This window comes from Phyllopteryx taeniolatus, chromosome 1 (genome assembly GCF_024500385.1).
Source record: "Phyllopteryx taeniolatus isolate TA_2022b chromosome 1, UOR_Ptae_1.2, whole genome shotgun sequence".
Taxonomy (NCBI): domain Eukaryota; kingdom Metazoa; phylum Chordata; class Actinopteri; order Syngnathiformes; family Syngnathidae; genus Phyllopteryx; species Phyllopteryx taeniolatus.
The window spans coordinates 30,823,680-30,837,560 of NC_084502.1; the positions used below are offsets into that span (position 1 = coordinate 30,823,680).

Below are 13,881 nucleotides of genomic sequence, written 5' to 3' on the forward strand. Positions count from 1 at the left end.
GCTGAAAACATCAAAATAAAATGAAAAATACAAACAAGGACTTACATATGTAGTCTACTCATGATCAGAGCCAGTAGCTTGATGATGTCCTTTTCTGCTGAGTCGTGTTGCTCACTTTTTTCACTCCCTCTGGACATCTAAAAATGTTTTTAGCAACTGGGTTGCATGTTGAGAGACAACCTTAAGAGCACAATTATCATTGTAGCTACACTGTATGTCTGTGATAAAAAAAAAAAAAAAAACATTTTAACAATAGCAAGGAAGAGATTAACAAAACCGTAGCCCAAAAAAGCTGTTTTAAAATGTATTTTATGTCTTATCCTGGGTATTTAAAAAGGTCATCAAGAGGGAAGGACGAGGAAAAAAAATTCAGGGGTGTGCTCAAGAACTATTACTTTTACTACAACAAGGGTTAGATTTTGTCTCAAGAAAACTATAATTTACACAGGTGCATGATTCTGTATAATGTGCACAAATTATTTGAATTATGTTATTATGTGAGTGAGGAGAGGGGACAGAAAATACCCTCCTTTTCAGGACTAAACCAAATCAGAAAGTTGGACGAGATAAGGTTGTACTACATACGATGGACAGTAGGGGGCAGTGACACACCAGCCCAGCGACAAACCACACGCCCATTTTGTGTTCCGTGCCGACGACGACGCAAAGCTAGGGAGGTCAAAGTCGTGAGCGCATTCCGTGCGTGTGGACGGTAAGAAAACCAAAATACCACGGATGCGGGAAGCGAACTGTGAGGTCCTTTGACATGTCAAAAAAAATAAAATAAAATGTTGTTTACTGTTAGCGTACGCTTTAGCATCCACAAAACAGCCTTCATACTGCACTTGCTGAGGAGGACAACGGCAACGACAGTAACCGGGGTGCGGGCATCCCATATTTGGAAGTGGTGACGCAACAGCCTCGGAGGAAGTCGGGAGGCTTTCCCCGCTCAGTGGGTCGGGACTCGCGCTGACGCCCCCTCAGCACGCACACAATGAATCGGAGAGTCGAGGGCGTTAGACACCTTGCCAAGTGCAGTGTGAAAGAGCCCACGACTTAATTTCAGTGTCCATGCGTTACATTCGACCTCCCCAACATGGCCACCACGTAGGCACGTCGGTTAGCCGGGCTGCTACAGCGTAGTGGCATAGCTATTGTTCGTATCTATTAACGTTCCTATCTGTCAAGAACATGCGTGTAAATCAAAATCATAGAGATATGTAACCATGTTATATAAGATATCCATGTTCCTAATAACGCCGTGCTGGCGCACCTCGACTTCGTATCTATGGGAATTCCTAATGACGCGCCTGTTAAGCGCAATAGTGACGACTTTAAGGAGCGACAGTTGTGGTAGGCAGGGGCGTGTCGCGTAAGTGACGCTAAAGTTGGCGCGGGGAGCCGTGGCGAGCTGTCACAAATCAAACTCCCTTAACGGACCATTTTCTGAACGCTCAAACGTGGCGCTGCAAGCAAAAGCCTCAAACGAGCCACTAGATGGCAAATGACAAGTAAACGATCAATCCCAGACTGCGTTTATCAATTGGAGCGTGTCCTGCGTCGCCTGAGACAATGTCCAATGGCAAGATCATCGCCCGCACTCCTTTGGCCGTTGACTTCTGGCATGTTCGCAGAAGTCCAGAGAGCAGACTCTTCTTCCTATCGCACATGCACAGCGATCACACGGTGGGCCTGACGTCCACATGGGCGAACCGACCCATCTACTGCTCCCCGGTCACCGCCTCGCTGCTCCACGTCAGGCTGCAGGTGAAACACGTCGTTCATTTATGCTGCTGGACGGTGGTGGACTTCACTGTTTGAGTAGGAATGTCAATGTAATGTAATGGTAAATTCTCAACACAGCTGCATTGCCCAGTAAAAAGAGAGTGCACACGCAGTTGTTTATTTTTTACTTACCTCCTTTATTATTATTATTATTATTATGTATTCTTTTTTAAAGAGAGAACTGAACTGGTTGCCAGCCAATCGCAGGGCACATATAAACAAACAACCATTCGCATTCACACCTACGGGCAATTTAGAGTCTTCAATTAACCTACCATGCATTTTTTTGGGATGTGGGAGGAAACCGGAGTGTCCGGAGAAAACCCACGCAGGCGGGGCCGGGGAATGAACCCCGGTCCTCAGAACTGTGAGGCAGACGCTCTAACCAGTCGTCCACCGTGCCGCTCCAATAATAATAAAGAGCCCAATAAATCTGCTCTTACCTATGAACCCTTTTCGAGGATTGTAGAAATAACATCAAGAAAAGGAACAGATTTTGTTGTGAATTTTCATAACGAAGTCCATTTCTCTGATATGAGAGGGGCACTTATCAAGGGGAATGGCAACAGCAAAATGCACATTCACTGACAGTAAATTTTCATTGACTTGATTTTTGTTTTGTGTGAAATTCATGTTTTGTTGGTTTTGTTCTTTTAACAATGATTTTGTGTGCAACTGATGCGTGGTTCATTTTGTGCATGACCTGGATGACTGTGAATCTGCACAGACAATAAAATATACCTGTTTTGAATTTGAAAAACCCAATTTTATTTGTCTAATTAGGAAGGGTTCCGTGAACTCCAGATGAAACTTGCATTGTTCTGTACCTCCAACAAGGTTAAGAACCACTGGTGTAGATAGAGAGATAGAAAGATAGAAGCATCTTTACAGTATTGGCCAAGTATGTTGAAAACACAAGGAATTTGTCTCCAATTATCATGATTATTATTCATTTTAATCCTGCTTGTTCTTTTTTTTCTTTTTTCTTGTGTGTAGGTGAAGGAGAAGTGGATCCACCCTTTGGAGCTGGGCGAGTCATACCTCCTCCCTCTGGATGACATTGGCAAAGAAAACATGACGGTCACACTGATTGACGCCAACCACTGCCCAGGCGCCGTCATGTTCCTCTTTGAGGGCTACTTTGGCACCATACTATATACTGGTGCGTGTCTCTCTCAGCACAGTAGGAATGAAACGGTTTACGGTAAAGTGTACTTGAATTTCAGGTAGTGCTGGGTGATATATCGAGAAGCTCGAATCTATCGATATTTTATTAATGCTCTATATGGAAAACTATGGGATCATCGATTTTATTTTTTCGCTAGTCCGCGAGATTACATTGCCCCGCGGAAGCTCTTGTTGCGCGGAGACAAGATGGAGGACATGCTAGCGACTAGCTAGCAAGAAATAGTCCCCAAAAAGGGCATGTAACATCTATCATTCAGAAACAACAGTAATTTGCAAACCGTTTATGAAAGATGTTGCAATGAAGACAGGCATATCCGTGTGAAATCACCTGAAGATGAAGCACGTTATCGAGTACGTGCATGTCATAATATATGTATCGCGCTAAAGAGTGCTACTCCTGTAATGTAAACAAAACAACGCCGCAGGCCGCTAGTGATCATGGTGGCAGTTGAAATGCTTGTTTTTTTGTGTTCGCTTGGTTGAACGGGGTAAGAAGATAACAAGATAGTAGTTTGCGGATCATGGACGAGATAAAAAGCGCTTTAGGGGCTTGTTTACATTAGCATTTAGCAGATAGCTTCATTGCGTGAACAATTACGCAAATAGGGTATAGTCACCCTGCAGGGCATGATGCCCAATCATGATTTTTTGTTAAATCGGATCATTTCATGTCGTCGTTCACATTACAAAAACAAATGCAGCTGCGACCGTGGACAGAACACATCCGTATACATCACAGGCATGTGCGCAAAACACGCAGCGCCGTGTTGACGGAAATCAATTCGTATATCCCCTCGCGTAGGTGTTGTCATGACGCATTTGTGGCGATTTTCAAAGATTTTGTGCAACCGGAGCCAACATTTTCATATATTTATCAGTCCTAAAGAATCTTCTTTTCGCCACTGATTTCTGCTGCTTCATCTGCATTTGACATTTTGTGGTTTGTCGTTTTGTCGAACAATTGTGACATTTGTCACCTTTTTATGATGTACAGGTCGGATGGCAGCTCCTATTACATAATATACTGCAGTAACTGTCCCACAGTAATCTTCTTGATATAATGTAAAAGATATGGAAAGTCAGACAAATTGTTCTGGAACTGAATTTCTATAGGTTAGCTCAGCTCTGCAGTCATCGCCACGAATGCAATTCTAAGTTAAAAAAAAAAAAGCTAATCACATTTGTTTTGAGATCTTTATAATTGTTAAATAAACCTTCTGCTTTAAAATGTAAAGCAACTGGTTTTATACATGTATAGACTTTAATAGAATAAATATCGAGTCATATCAAACATTGAAATGTGTGTTTGGGGGGACGGGGGGGTGATATCCCTTATAGGCCTTATCGCCCAGCACTAATTTCAAACCGTTAGCATTAGTGTTTCAATTCTTAATTATCGTCACCGTCGTGTAATGTGCTGTATTAGGAGGGAGAGTAAATGGATAAGTGACTGAGGCTGTTGGGCAATGAACCCAACTCAACTCAAGTCCACAAACAGCAGCAGTTTGGCAGATAGTGAACAATCCTTCGGGGAAAAAAAAGGCTAATTGCCACTCGCAGTTGAAGTTTATTCTAAAAGTAAACATAAAAAGAGAATTGCACATTTATTTAAAACAATAATATAACTTTGCCTTAAAAGTCCAATAGCTTAATGGTAACACATAATGGGTAATGTCATAGACAGACTAACGAACAGCATCTATGTGGCAGTGTTATAATGATTCATGCACCTGACATGTGAAAACAAATGGTTGAGCAACACATATAGGCAGATAACATAATACTCACAGATAGGGCTGCACTGTATTATGCTCCCCCATGTGGCCAAGGCTCGCACACTAGAAAGCGCAGCACAACATGCATTGAACTGAAGGAAAAAAATTGGAAAAAACAGTCATTATCCTTCCATCCATTTTCAAACGCTTATCCCAGGTTGGGTCGCGGGGGCAGTAGCTTTAGCAGGGACGCCCAGACTTCCCTCTGCCCAGCCACTTCATCAGTCTCTTCTGGTCCCGAGGTGTTCCCAGGCCAGCCGAAGGATGCAGTCTCTCCAGCGTGTCCTGGGTCCTCCCCGGGGTCTCCTCCCGGTGGGACGTGCCCGGAACACCTCACCAGGGAGGTGTCCGGGAGGCATCCAAATCAGATGCCCCAGCCACCTCATCTGGCTCCTCTTGATGTGGAGGAGCAGCGGCTCTACTCTGAGATCCTCCCGGAGCTTCTCATCCCATCTGTAAGGGAGAGCCCGGACACCCTGCGGAGGAAACTCATTTCGGCCGCTTGTATCCTGGATCTTGTTCTTTCGGTCGTGACCCACAGCTCGTGACCATAGGTGAGGGTAGGAACGTAGGGTAGGGACACGGTCGAACGCCTTCTCCAAGTCCACAAAACACATGTAGACTGGTTGGGCGAACTCCCATGCAACCCCGAGGACCCTGCCGAGGGTGTAGGGCTGGTCCACTGTTCCACGGCCAATAGTCCGTACCAGGGAGGCTGAGGAGTGTGATCCCCCTGTAGTTGGAACACATCCTCTTTTTTTTAAGAAAAACTGTCATTATTTTCTATTTAATTATGTCAATACTAAATGTTTTTATAAAGCACAATATTATAGTTTGTTATTTTCCTTATCATCTGCCACTTCCTCTCTGCTGATCAGTCCGTGGTGTCATTTTGGTGTTATTTCTTAGCAGCCACAAAATTCTAAGTAAAGAGGATGTATCGCAGTGGACTCAGCACACAGCCTTGGGGACAGCCATCACTGCTAAATGATTTTTGATCTCCGATTCCCCAATTGAATGACTGAGGAAGTTTGGCACCTGGCTGCAAAAGGGATGGTGTGAGTCCAAGGAGGAGGAGCTTATCATACAGTCTTGAATGCAGACCTGTAGTCAATACAATCTCTTTCTTTTGTAATATTGTGATCATACCAATAATTGCGATAGTTTTGGTCATGATAACTGTGACATGAATCACGTCGTTTCATCTCTACAATCCACACAACTTTGCCTGGCACATCTTTTATTGCTAACGCCTTCTAAAATTCAGGCGACTTCAGATATTCCCCGTCAATGCTGCGCGAGCTGTGCCTGGCGACCAGTGCCACCATCGATGTCCTGTACTTGGACAACACCAACTGTGACCCCAACCGCAGTATCCCCTCAAGAAAGCAAGCTACTCAGCAGATAAAGGAAATCCTCCGGAGCCACCCAGACCATAACGCTGTCTTAGGTAACTTTGTCCACGACTTCTTTAAATCCCCTATGTTATTTTGTAATTTAAAGAAATTTTATTGTTTTACAAAAGACAAATTACAATGACATTATTCAGGTTTTGAGGTTGTTGTTTTTTTCCCTTCTAGGATTTGGTTTATTTCTCATCATGCTAAACAAGAAACACATTTTCAGAAGATTGACCCAGCACCATTGACTGATCCATTCATATCATACGCAAAACAATGTGACAATATTTAGACTCATGTTGTAGAGTGAGGTAAATTAGCTTGTCTATTTTCTTGAAAAATAATTGCTAGAGGGTTCGGAAAAGCCGTTAAATTTAGCGAACAAATCGTTAAGCTGTCAAATACTGACTGCTTTTGTAAACTAGTTCCTCTCAGTTTGCAGCCATGCTGTTAGTGTAAGCAGTGCATGGCAGCGAAGGTGCATTTTGAACTTTGGAACCCATACAAAAAATGTCCTGAGAAGGGTTGCTATATTGGTGGAAATTGTCTTGTAAACTTCTGAAATGTTTACAGTCAATTTCCATGGAAAACTAAGCAGACATCCATGCAAAACTATTCAACAAAGAAACATAATCATCAATTGATTTATTTGTTAAAAGTGCTTTATCAAGTTTTAAATGTTTTATCGAACAATCATTTCTTTCAATGAAGAACAAAAGCATGAGCATGTTGAGTTAAATATTATGACTCTTGGTGCACTACCCAACCCATTTAAAAAAAAATAATAATAATAAATAAAATAAAAATAGCCACATGTGCATGTAGGGGTGTGGTCTCAGTAGCCCTGCAGTAAGCAGTGTGCGATACATTTGATTGATGAATAGCACAGATATTGCATGAAATCGTCTCGTTTTGGTCAGGATTATACCCAAATTTTCCCCAGCTACATTTACGTTCCCAATTAGGAGCCAACCTTGAATTTGGTAAAGTCAGGGTGTATTCCTGTTCATTCCCAGAACTAAAGTTGGATAGGGCTGAAACGATTGATCGACTAACTTAAATGCTTTCATTACAAAAGAGGTTGACGCAAAGTCTCTGCTTCGAAGCTTCACAGGGATAATTTTCCCACATGGAATAATGCTACTGCGGATATATGCACCACTCCAAGTAGATAGAAGTTGGTAAGGTTAACACATAATAAGCACTTTCATGTCTTCTATGGCCCACATCTGACGGTTAGACAGTTAAAAGCCAGTCGCTAACCTGAGCCAGCAACAGCCTTTTAAAGCCACACACCCTCAAAGTCACAATGTAGAACGTGAGGATGGCAACCCCCAAGTGGAACAAAACAATACCTGCATCTCACTGCATCTTTATTGTATTGTGTTGATATTGTTGGTTAATTAGTAATAATTAATTAAGAATGTTAAGTAATTTTTTCATCCGATTACTCTATTAATAGAATCAGGCGAATACTACAAATCATGTGATAACTGCAACCCTAAACTCGAATGAATCGATACAAGCAATGAATTGCCGAGCCCTAAGTCTGTTGACAGAGTGTGTTGCTATCCCCCACTGCGTTGCAGGTCTGTATGCCCTGGGCAAGGAGTCTCTATTGGTGGAGCTAGCTATGGAGTTTCAAACCTGGATCGAGGTGAGCTTTGACAGAATGGAGACCCTCCGATTGCTCGGGCTGCCCGACGTCTTCACCACCGAGCCGGGCGCCGGTCGTATCCGTGTTGTGGAACAAAGAGAGATCACCTTCGCCGCCCTGTGCCAGTGGAATAGTGAACAACCCACGTTGGCCATTTATCCTACCAGCAGGCCCCTCCCCCTCTTCCACCCCAAAGTCTATGTGGTGCCCTACTCAGACCACTCATCTTATCAAGAGCTGGGGGACTTTGTATCTGGACTCAAACCTTCCTCCCTGGTGCCGATTGTTGGTAACGGTATCCCGGGAAGCCTCTCCACCTTATCACCGAGCAAAAGGCACGAATTCCTGTTGCCAGAGTCGGTGCAACAGTACATGAGGAGGCTGCCGGAAAACTGGCACAAATCATCCGCCAACCTTCAACGGCAACATTTCCGACCGCTTGTGCCTAAAGGAGTGGTGTTTGACTCTCCTGGGAGTTTAAGCAAGAAGCCCAGGGAGTGTCTGGGTCAGGGTTCTTCTTCGGAAGAGGAGGAAGAGATGGACACAGAGAGTGTTGATTGCATTCTCGTCGAATCCAGTAAGAAGGTCACCCCTTACAAAAGCCGCAGAGACTCCCTGGACACGTGGAGGGTCAACTTCGTGCACACTGTCCCGGAGGAGATGTTGACGGCGCAGTCGGTGCCGTTCAGTCAACTCAGCCAGAGCAACTTCGGCCCCGTGGAGATCCTGCGGAACGCAGACGTTTGCCTAAGGCCGTGGCGGCGTACCATCGAAGAGGCGGAGGAGGACAACGACGACTTGAGCATTTCTGACAGTGACTCTTTACTCCTCTATAGTTTCCATGATTCTGACAATTCGTCCGGTTCGGTGCAGTGTTCTGAGGCTCACATAGAACAGCTTGAAAACAACATCTTGAAGCGTCTGGTTTTCTCAGCGGAGGACTTGAAGCCGTGCTGCCTCCTGAAGGAGAGGGCTGCGCAAATGGTTGCTCTTTGTCCTGAACGCAAGCCAAACATGGCCTAAACGTATTAGAGCTGTTAACCCTAGTGCACTTTTTCTCCAACCTTTACTGAGCCAAGGCACACGTTTTACATCGTAAAAATCCCACATGGCACACCACCAAACAAACATGTCACAAAAGGTATCTATGAAAGAAAAACTCACAATGATCACTAAAATAACTTGACAGTCACAAAAGTAATAATCAATAAAAATGATGCAAATGAAAATCAGACATTGTTTTTTTTCTGACCTGGACAAAAAGGATGGTACCCTTAAGTTATTCACTTGTACAACCTTTTTAGGGAATGATTGCAATCAAATTATTCCTGTAACTCTCATAGACTTTTAGCATGTTTCGGCAGGTATTTTATTGTTATTTTGCCCACTATTCATGAGCAAAGTGCTCCAACCTTCTCAGGTTTGAAAGGTGCCTTCTCCAAACAGAATGTTTCCGCTTCTTTCACAGATATCCAATAGTATTTATTTACATACCACGACTCGAGAATAGTCTGATGTTTTGCTCTTAGCCAATCTTATTTCTTTATTTTTATGTGCGTGCATGTGTTTCCTCATCCTGTTGGAAGACATGATCTTCAACTGTGACCAAACTCTCTGACAATGGGCAGCACAGTTTGCTTCAGAATGCCTCGATAGTCTTGAGATTTGTTTGCACCCAGCACAGGTTGAAGACACTCTTTGTCGGATTTAACAAAGCAGCCCTAGAACATATATGAGTTCATAGTTCTGCTTGATTATGTGTGAGACCATTAGATCAAAAACAATCTAATATTGTACACATTTCATTACACTCACACAACCTTTTCATAACCAGTCCTCCAAAAAAAAAAAAACTTTGATGCCATGTTTGATGGCGTACGTAAAAAAAAACCTGAAAAACGGCCTCTTTCGAGTCTTGTTTTTGTTAAGACCTTTCCTTTTCCATCTGGGCGAGATGATCTAGAAGTACTTGAAGGATAGGTCGTGCAAATCCTGAAAATGCTGAAGAAAGGTGCCTGGATGCTGATGAAGTTTACAGATTATGCAAAGGCGCTCGAGAGTTTACGCAAGAGACTTTAAATGTAATTTTGAAAAATGTCCAATTTTTAAAAAAAAGTGCTAAACAGTATATATAAACAAACATGCATCAAGAGTACAGTGGTACACAACAGTGGCAATGTGAACATGAAAATTGGCCTAAAAAAATTTAAGACTAACATTACTCTCCGTATGAGGGGAAAAAAACAACCTGTAAACACCAAAAATAAAATACAGAAACTTGTGAGGGGATGAAACTGAAAAATGAAGAAAAGACAGCAAGGTAGAGACTTGCGTTGTCAATACTCGCTATCGTGTGATGACATCGTTTAGGAAAAGTGGAATCGAATTCGTTTGAACCAGGGCTGTACTTTCCTATGTTCCAAAGGAAGCACCTTTTATCTCTCCTTGATCCCAAGACGTGGACCACAAAGGTTAAGGAAAGTCGTTAGCAGATTTGACTATCCCATGATGGCCCAAATCTTGGCAGTTTAGCCAGTATGTCTAGTAATCCTACTTCCGATTGGGGCTCATTTGGGTCAATTCCCTGCTTGGAGTTCGTCAAAGTACAAGCTAAGAAATGTACCCCAAAATGGCAGATTCAAGCAAATTGGATGCTTTCCTGTTCAATTCCATGAGTGGCTCCTTGAAATTTTTGGGTGCGTCCTGTCATGATAGATGTGCTCAACTATTGTCACGTTGGTTGGTGAAATTTGTATCAGGGGGTCATTTTTTTAAGATCTCTGGGGGGGCGTTTCTGGGGGATTTTGGGGGATTGTGTTCAGGACCCTTAAAATTCATACATTTTCAGCAGAACGTGTATGCAAAAGTAGGTGCACCTTCAGCCATGTTGAGGTCCTCAAAAAATAATGACATTAATAATGAGTTAACATGCAACATAAAACATTAGATGTTTTTGTGGTTCCAGAAATGTCTGATTACGCCACAGTGTAAACTGAGGGTACAGTTTACTAAACTAAGGGTACAAATGATCAATTAATTTTATTTTTCTCATACCTTGGCACCAGGCGGGCTCCGTATAAATGTGTTTGTAATCTGCTTAGCAAAATGTGACTGAACAGTTCCGATTGCAATGTGACCACACTGCCGTCAGATGGCAGTATTGTGAAAGCAATTCAAAGCAACTGTGGGAATCGTCTGCATTCCGATCAGTTTGAAGGTTTGCTATTTTTATGCAGAAGAAAAAAATGGAGACTTGATGAGCATTGACCATGTGCTGATGGGAAAATGCAACGTGCAGTTCCATATTTCAACAATCGGGATTACTAGTGGGACAAAATGTCCATTAAAATTCAGTATTGATACGTCAGTATCAAAGATTGATGCTGTTGCTGTCAGACGTTCCACAGCATAATTGAGTTTTATCAATTAATTCGAGTTTAAGGCTCATGGGGATACTTAAGGAAACCTATTTTTAGAATAGTTTGGGTTTGGGTTAACGATTAGTTCAAAGCACATCCTTGCTGACGTACACTGTTTGCAGCATTGCTGCCAGCAGAGAGGAGCTGTTCTACAAAAGCAGTAAGCATTGCCAGATTAATGACTTTTACAATCCCTAAAAAAAGCAAATCTCGACTTTAATCCGCAACATGTGGAACATCATGTGACCATCCATCCATTTTCCATACTGCTTATCCTCACTAGGGTCGCGGGCGTGCTGGAGCCCATCCCAGCTATCCTCAGGCGAGAGGCGGGGTGCACCCTGAACTGGTCGCCAGCCAGTCGCATGGCACATAGAAACAAACAACCATTCGCACTGACATTCACACCTATGGGCAATTTAGAATCTTCAATTTACCTACCATGCATGTTTTTGGGATGTGGGAGGAAACCGGAGTACCCGGAGAAAACCCACGCGGGCACGGGGAGAACATGCAAACGCCACACAGAGGAGGCCGGATTCGAACCTGCGTCCTAAGAACTGTGAGCTGGATGTGCTAACCAGTCGTTCACCATGCCGCCATCATGTGACCAAAAAAGGAAAATAGTTTAGCGGTTTTCCTGTGTCTGCCTCAATAACTAGCAAAACAACGGGTTGATGACATGATGGTTTTAAGCCCATCTTGCTAACATTTTGCTTTCTTTATGGCTGGTGTCTTGGGACAAAAGTTAAATACACATACAACCCCAATTCCAATGAAGTTGGGACGTTGTGTTAAACATCAATAAAAACAGAATACAATGATTTGCAAATCATGTTCAACCTATATTTAATTGAATAAACTACAAAGACAAGATATTAAATGTTGAAACTGATAAACTTGATGGTTTTTAGCAAATAATCATTAAATTAGAAATTTATGGCTGCAACACTTTCCAAAAAAGCTGGGACAGGGTCACGTTTACCACTGTGTTACATCGCCTTTTCTTTTAATAACATTCAATAAACATTTGGGAACTGAGGACACGAATTGTTGAAGCTTTGTAGGTGGAATTCTTTCCCATCCTTGCTTGATGTACAGCTTCGGCTGTTCAACAGTCCGGGGTCTCCGTTGTCGTATTTTACGCTTCATAATGCGCCACACATTTTCAATGGGAGACAGGTCTGGACTGCAGGCAGGCCAGTCTAGTACCCGCACTCTTTTACTACGAAGCCACGCTGTTGTAACACGTGCAGAATGTGGTTTGGCATTGTCTTGCTGAAATAAGTAGGGGCGTCCATGAAAAAGCCGTTGCTTGGATGGCACCATATGTTTCTCCAAAACCTGTATGTACCTTTTAGCATGAATGGTGCCTTCACAGATGTGAAGAAGCCGGCGGCGTTTCTGGGTGTTGTTGATGAATGGCTTTTGCTTTGCATAGTAGAGTTTCAAGTTGCACTTACGGATTTAGCGCCGAACTGTATTTACTGACATCGGTTTTCTGAAGTGTTCGTGGGCCCACGTGCGGATATCCTTTACACATTGATGTCGGTTTTTGATGCAGTGGTCAAAGGTCACGGGCATTCAATGTTGGTTTTCGCCCTTGCCGCTTACATGCAGTGATTTCTCCCGATTCTCTGAACCTTTAGATGATATTATGGACCGTAGATGACGAAATCCCTAAATTCCTTGCAATTGTACGTTGAGGAACATTGTCCTTAAACTGTTGGACTATTTTCTCACGCACTTGTTCACAAAGAGATGAACCTCGCCCCATCTTTGCTTGTGAATGACTGAGTAATTCAGGGAAGCTCCTTTTATACCCAATCATGGCACCCAGCTGTTCCTAATTAGCCTGTTCACCTGTGGGATGTTCCAAACAGGTGTTTGATGAGCATTCCTCAACTTTCTCAGTCTTTTTTGCCACCTGTCCCAGCTTTTTTGGAACGTGTTGCAGCCATAAAATTCTAAGTTAACGATTATTTGCTAAAAACAATAAAGTTTATGAGTTTGAACATCACACATCTTGTCTTTTTAGTGTATTCAATTAAATATAGGTTGAACATGATTTGCAAATCATTGTATTCTGTTTTTATTTATGTTTAACACAACGTCGCAACTCCATTGGAATTGGGGTTGTATATAATTTATTTGTACAAATATGATATGATATACAGTAGATAAACACGAATGAAGCTGCAACCTCAGCTATTGTCATCTTTGGTGGCTCTGACAAAAAAAGGACATTGTAGAAGTTCCTATGGTTGCTTTATCACGGTCCCCTTCGCTGTTCTGTTCACCTTAGCCGGGAGGAAGTGCTTTGACTAGTTTTGCCAAATACTGTAGTAGGTGGCACACATACCATATTCCTACTAAAAAAATAATAAACATATATTATGAGTGTAATAATTTCCACATTGTTTGTGTGTGAACCCAGTGGTAGGTAATCATGCAGTCAGTTGAACTGAACATTGCCAAATACACGGTGCCCAAGTATCCATTGCAAAAGCAGTCATTTATCCATGTTGCAAACTTTTGACCCGAGGTATGTGCTTCCATGGCCGCAAATATTTGGGTCAGTTTGACCCATAACATAAGAGGAGGGCTTTGAGAGCTTTCAGCACCAGGGACAGCTCCCAGTACCATGAAGAGATTCA

At 42.7% G+C, this 13,881-nt stretch overlaps 1 protein-coding gene across 4 annotated transcripts; it reads left to right on the plus strand.

Moving 5' to 3' along the window:
• Positions 1 to 629: 629 nt before the first annotated feature.
• On the plus strand, positions 630 to 9,037 carry dclre1b (DNA cross-link repair 1B). 4 transcript variants are annotated; one of them, XM_061788527.1, is made up of 4 exons: positions 630 to 712; positions 2,782 to 2,989; positions 6,016 to 6,198; positions 7,738 to 9,037. In XM_061788527.1, the coding sequence occupies exons 2-4, from the start codon at positions 2,860 to 2,862 to the stop codon at positions 8,826 to 8,828; spliced, it is 1,404 nt and encodes a 467-aa protein (XP_061644511.1). In that variant the 5' UTR covers positions 630 to 712; positions 2,782 to 2,859; the 3' UTR covers positions 8,829 to 9,037. The 4 variants fall into 4 exon arrangements, with proteins under 4 accessions (XP_061644511.1, XP_061644486.1, XP_061644495.1 ...); XM_061788502.1 differs by lacking the exon at positions 630 to 712 and adding an exon at positions 1,062 to 1,767; XM_061788511.1 differs by lacking the exon at positions 630 to 712 and adding an exon at positions 1,080 to 1,767 and having other exon boundaries at positions 2,782 to 2,947.
• Positions 9,038 to 13,881: the final 4,844 nt, after the last annotated feature.

Excerpts from the sequence above, each read along its gene's own strand:
- dclre1b (XM_061788502.1), top strand. The coding sequence starts at position 1,573 with ATGTCCAATGGCAAGATCATCGCCCGCACTCCTTTGGCCGTTGACTTC. Across the intron at positions 2,990-6,015 it reads TAGGAATGAAACGGTTTACG|GCGACTTCAGATATTCCCCG; the intron begins GTAAAGTGTACT and ends TCTAAAATTCAG. Across the intron at positions 6,199-7,737 it reads AGACCATAACGCTGTCTTAG|GTCTGTATGCCCTGGGCAAG; the intron begins GTAACTTTGTCC and ends ACTGCGTTGCAG.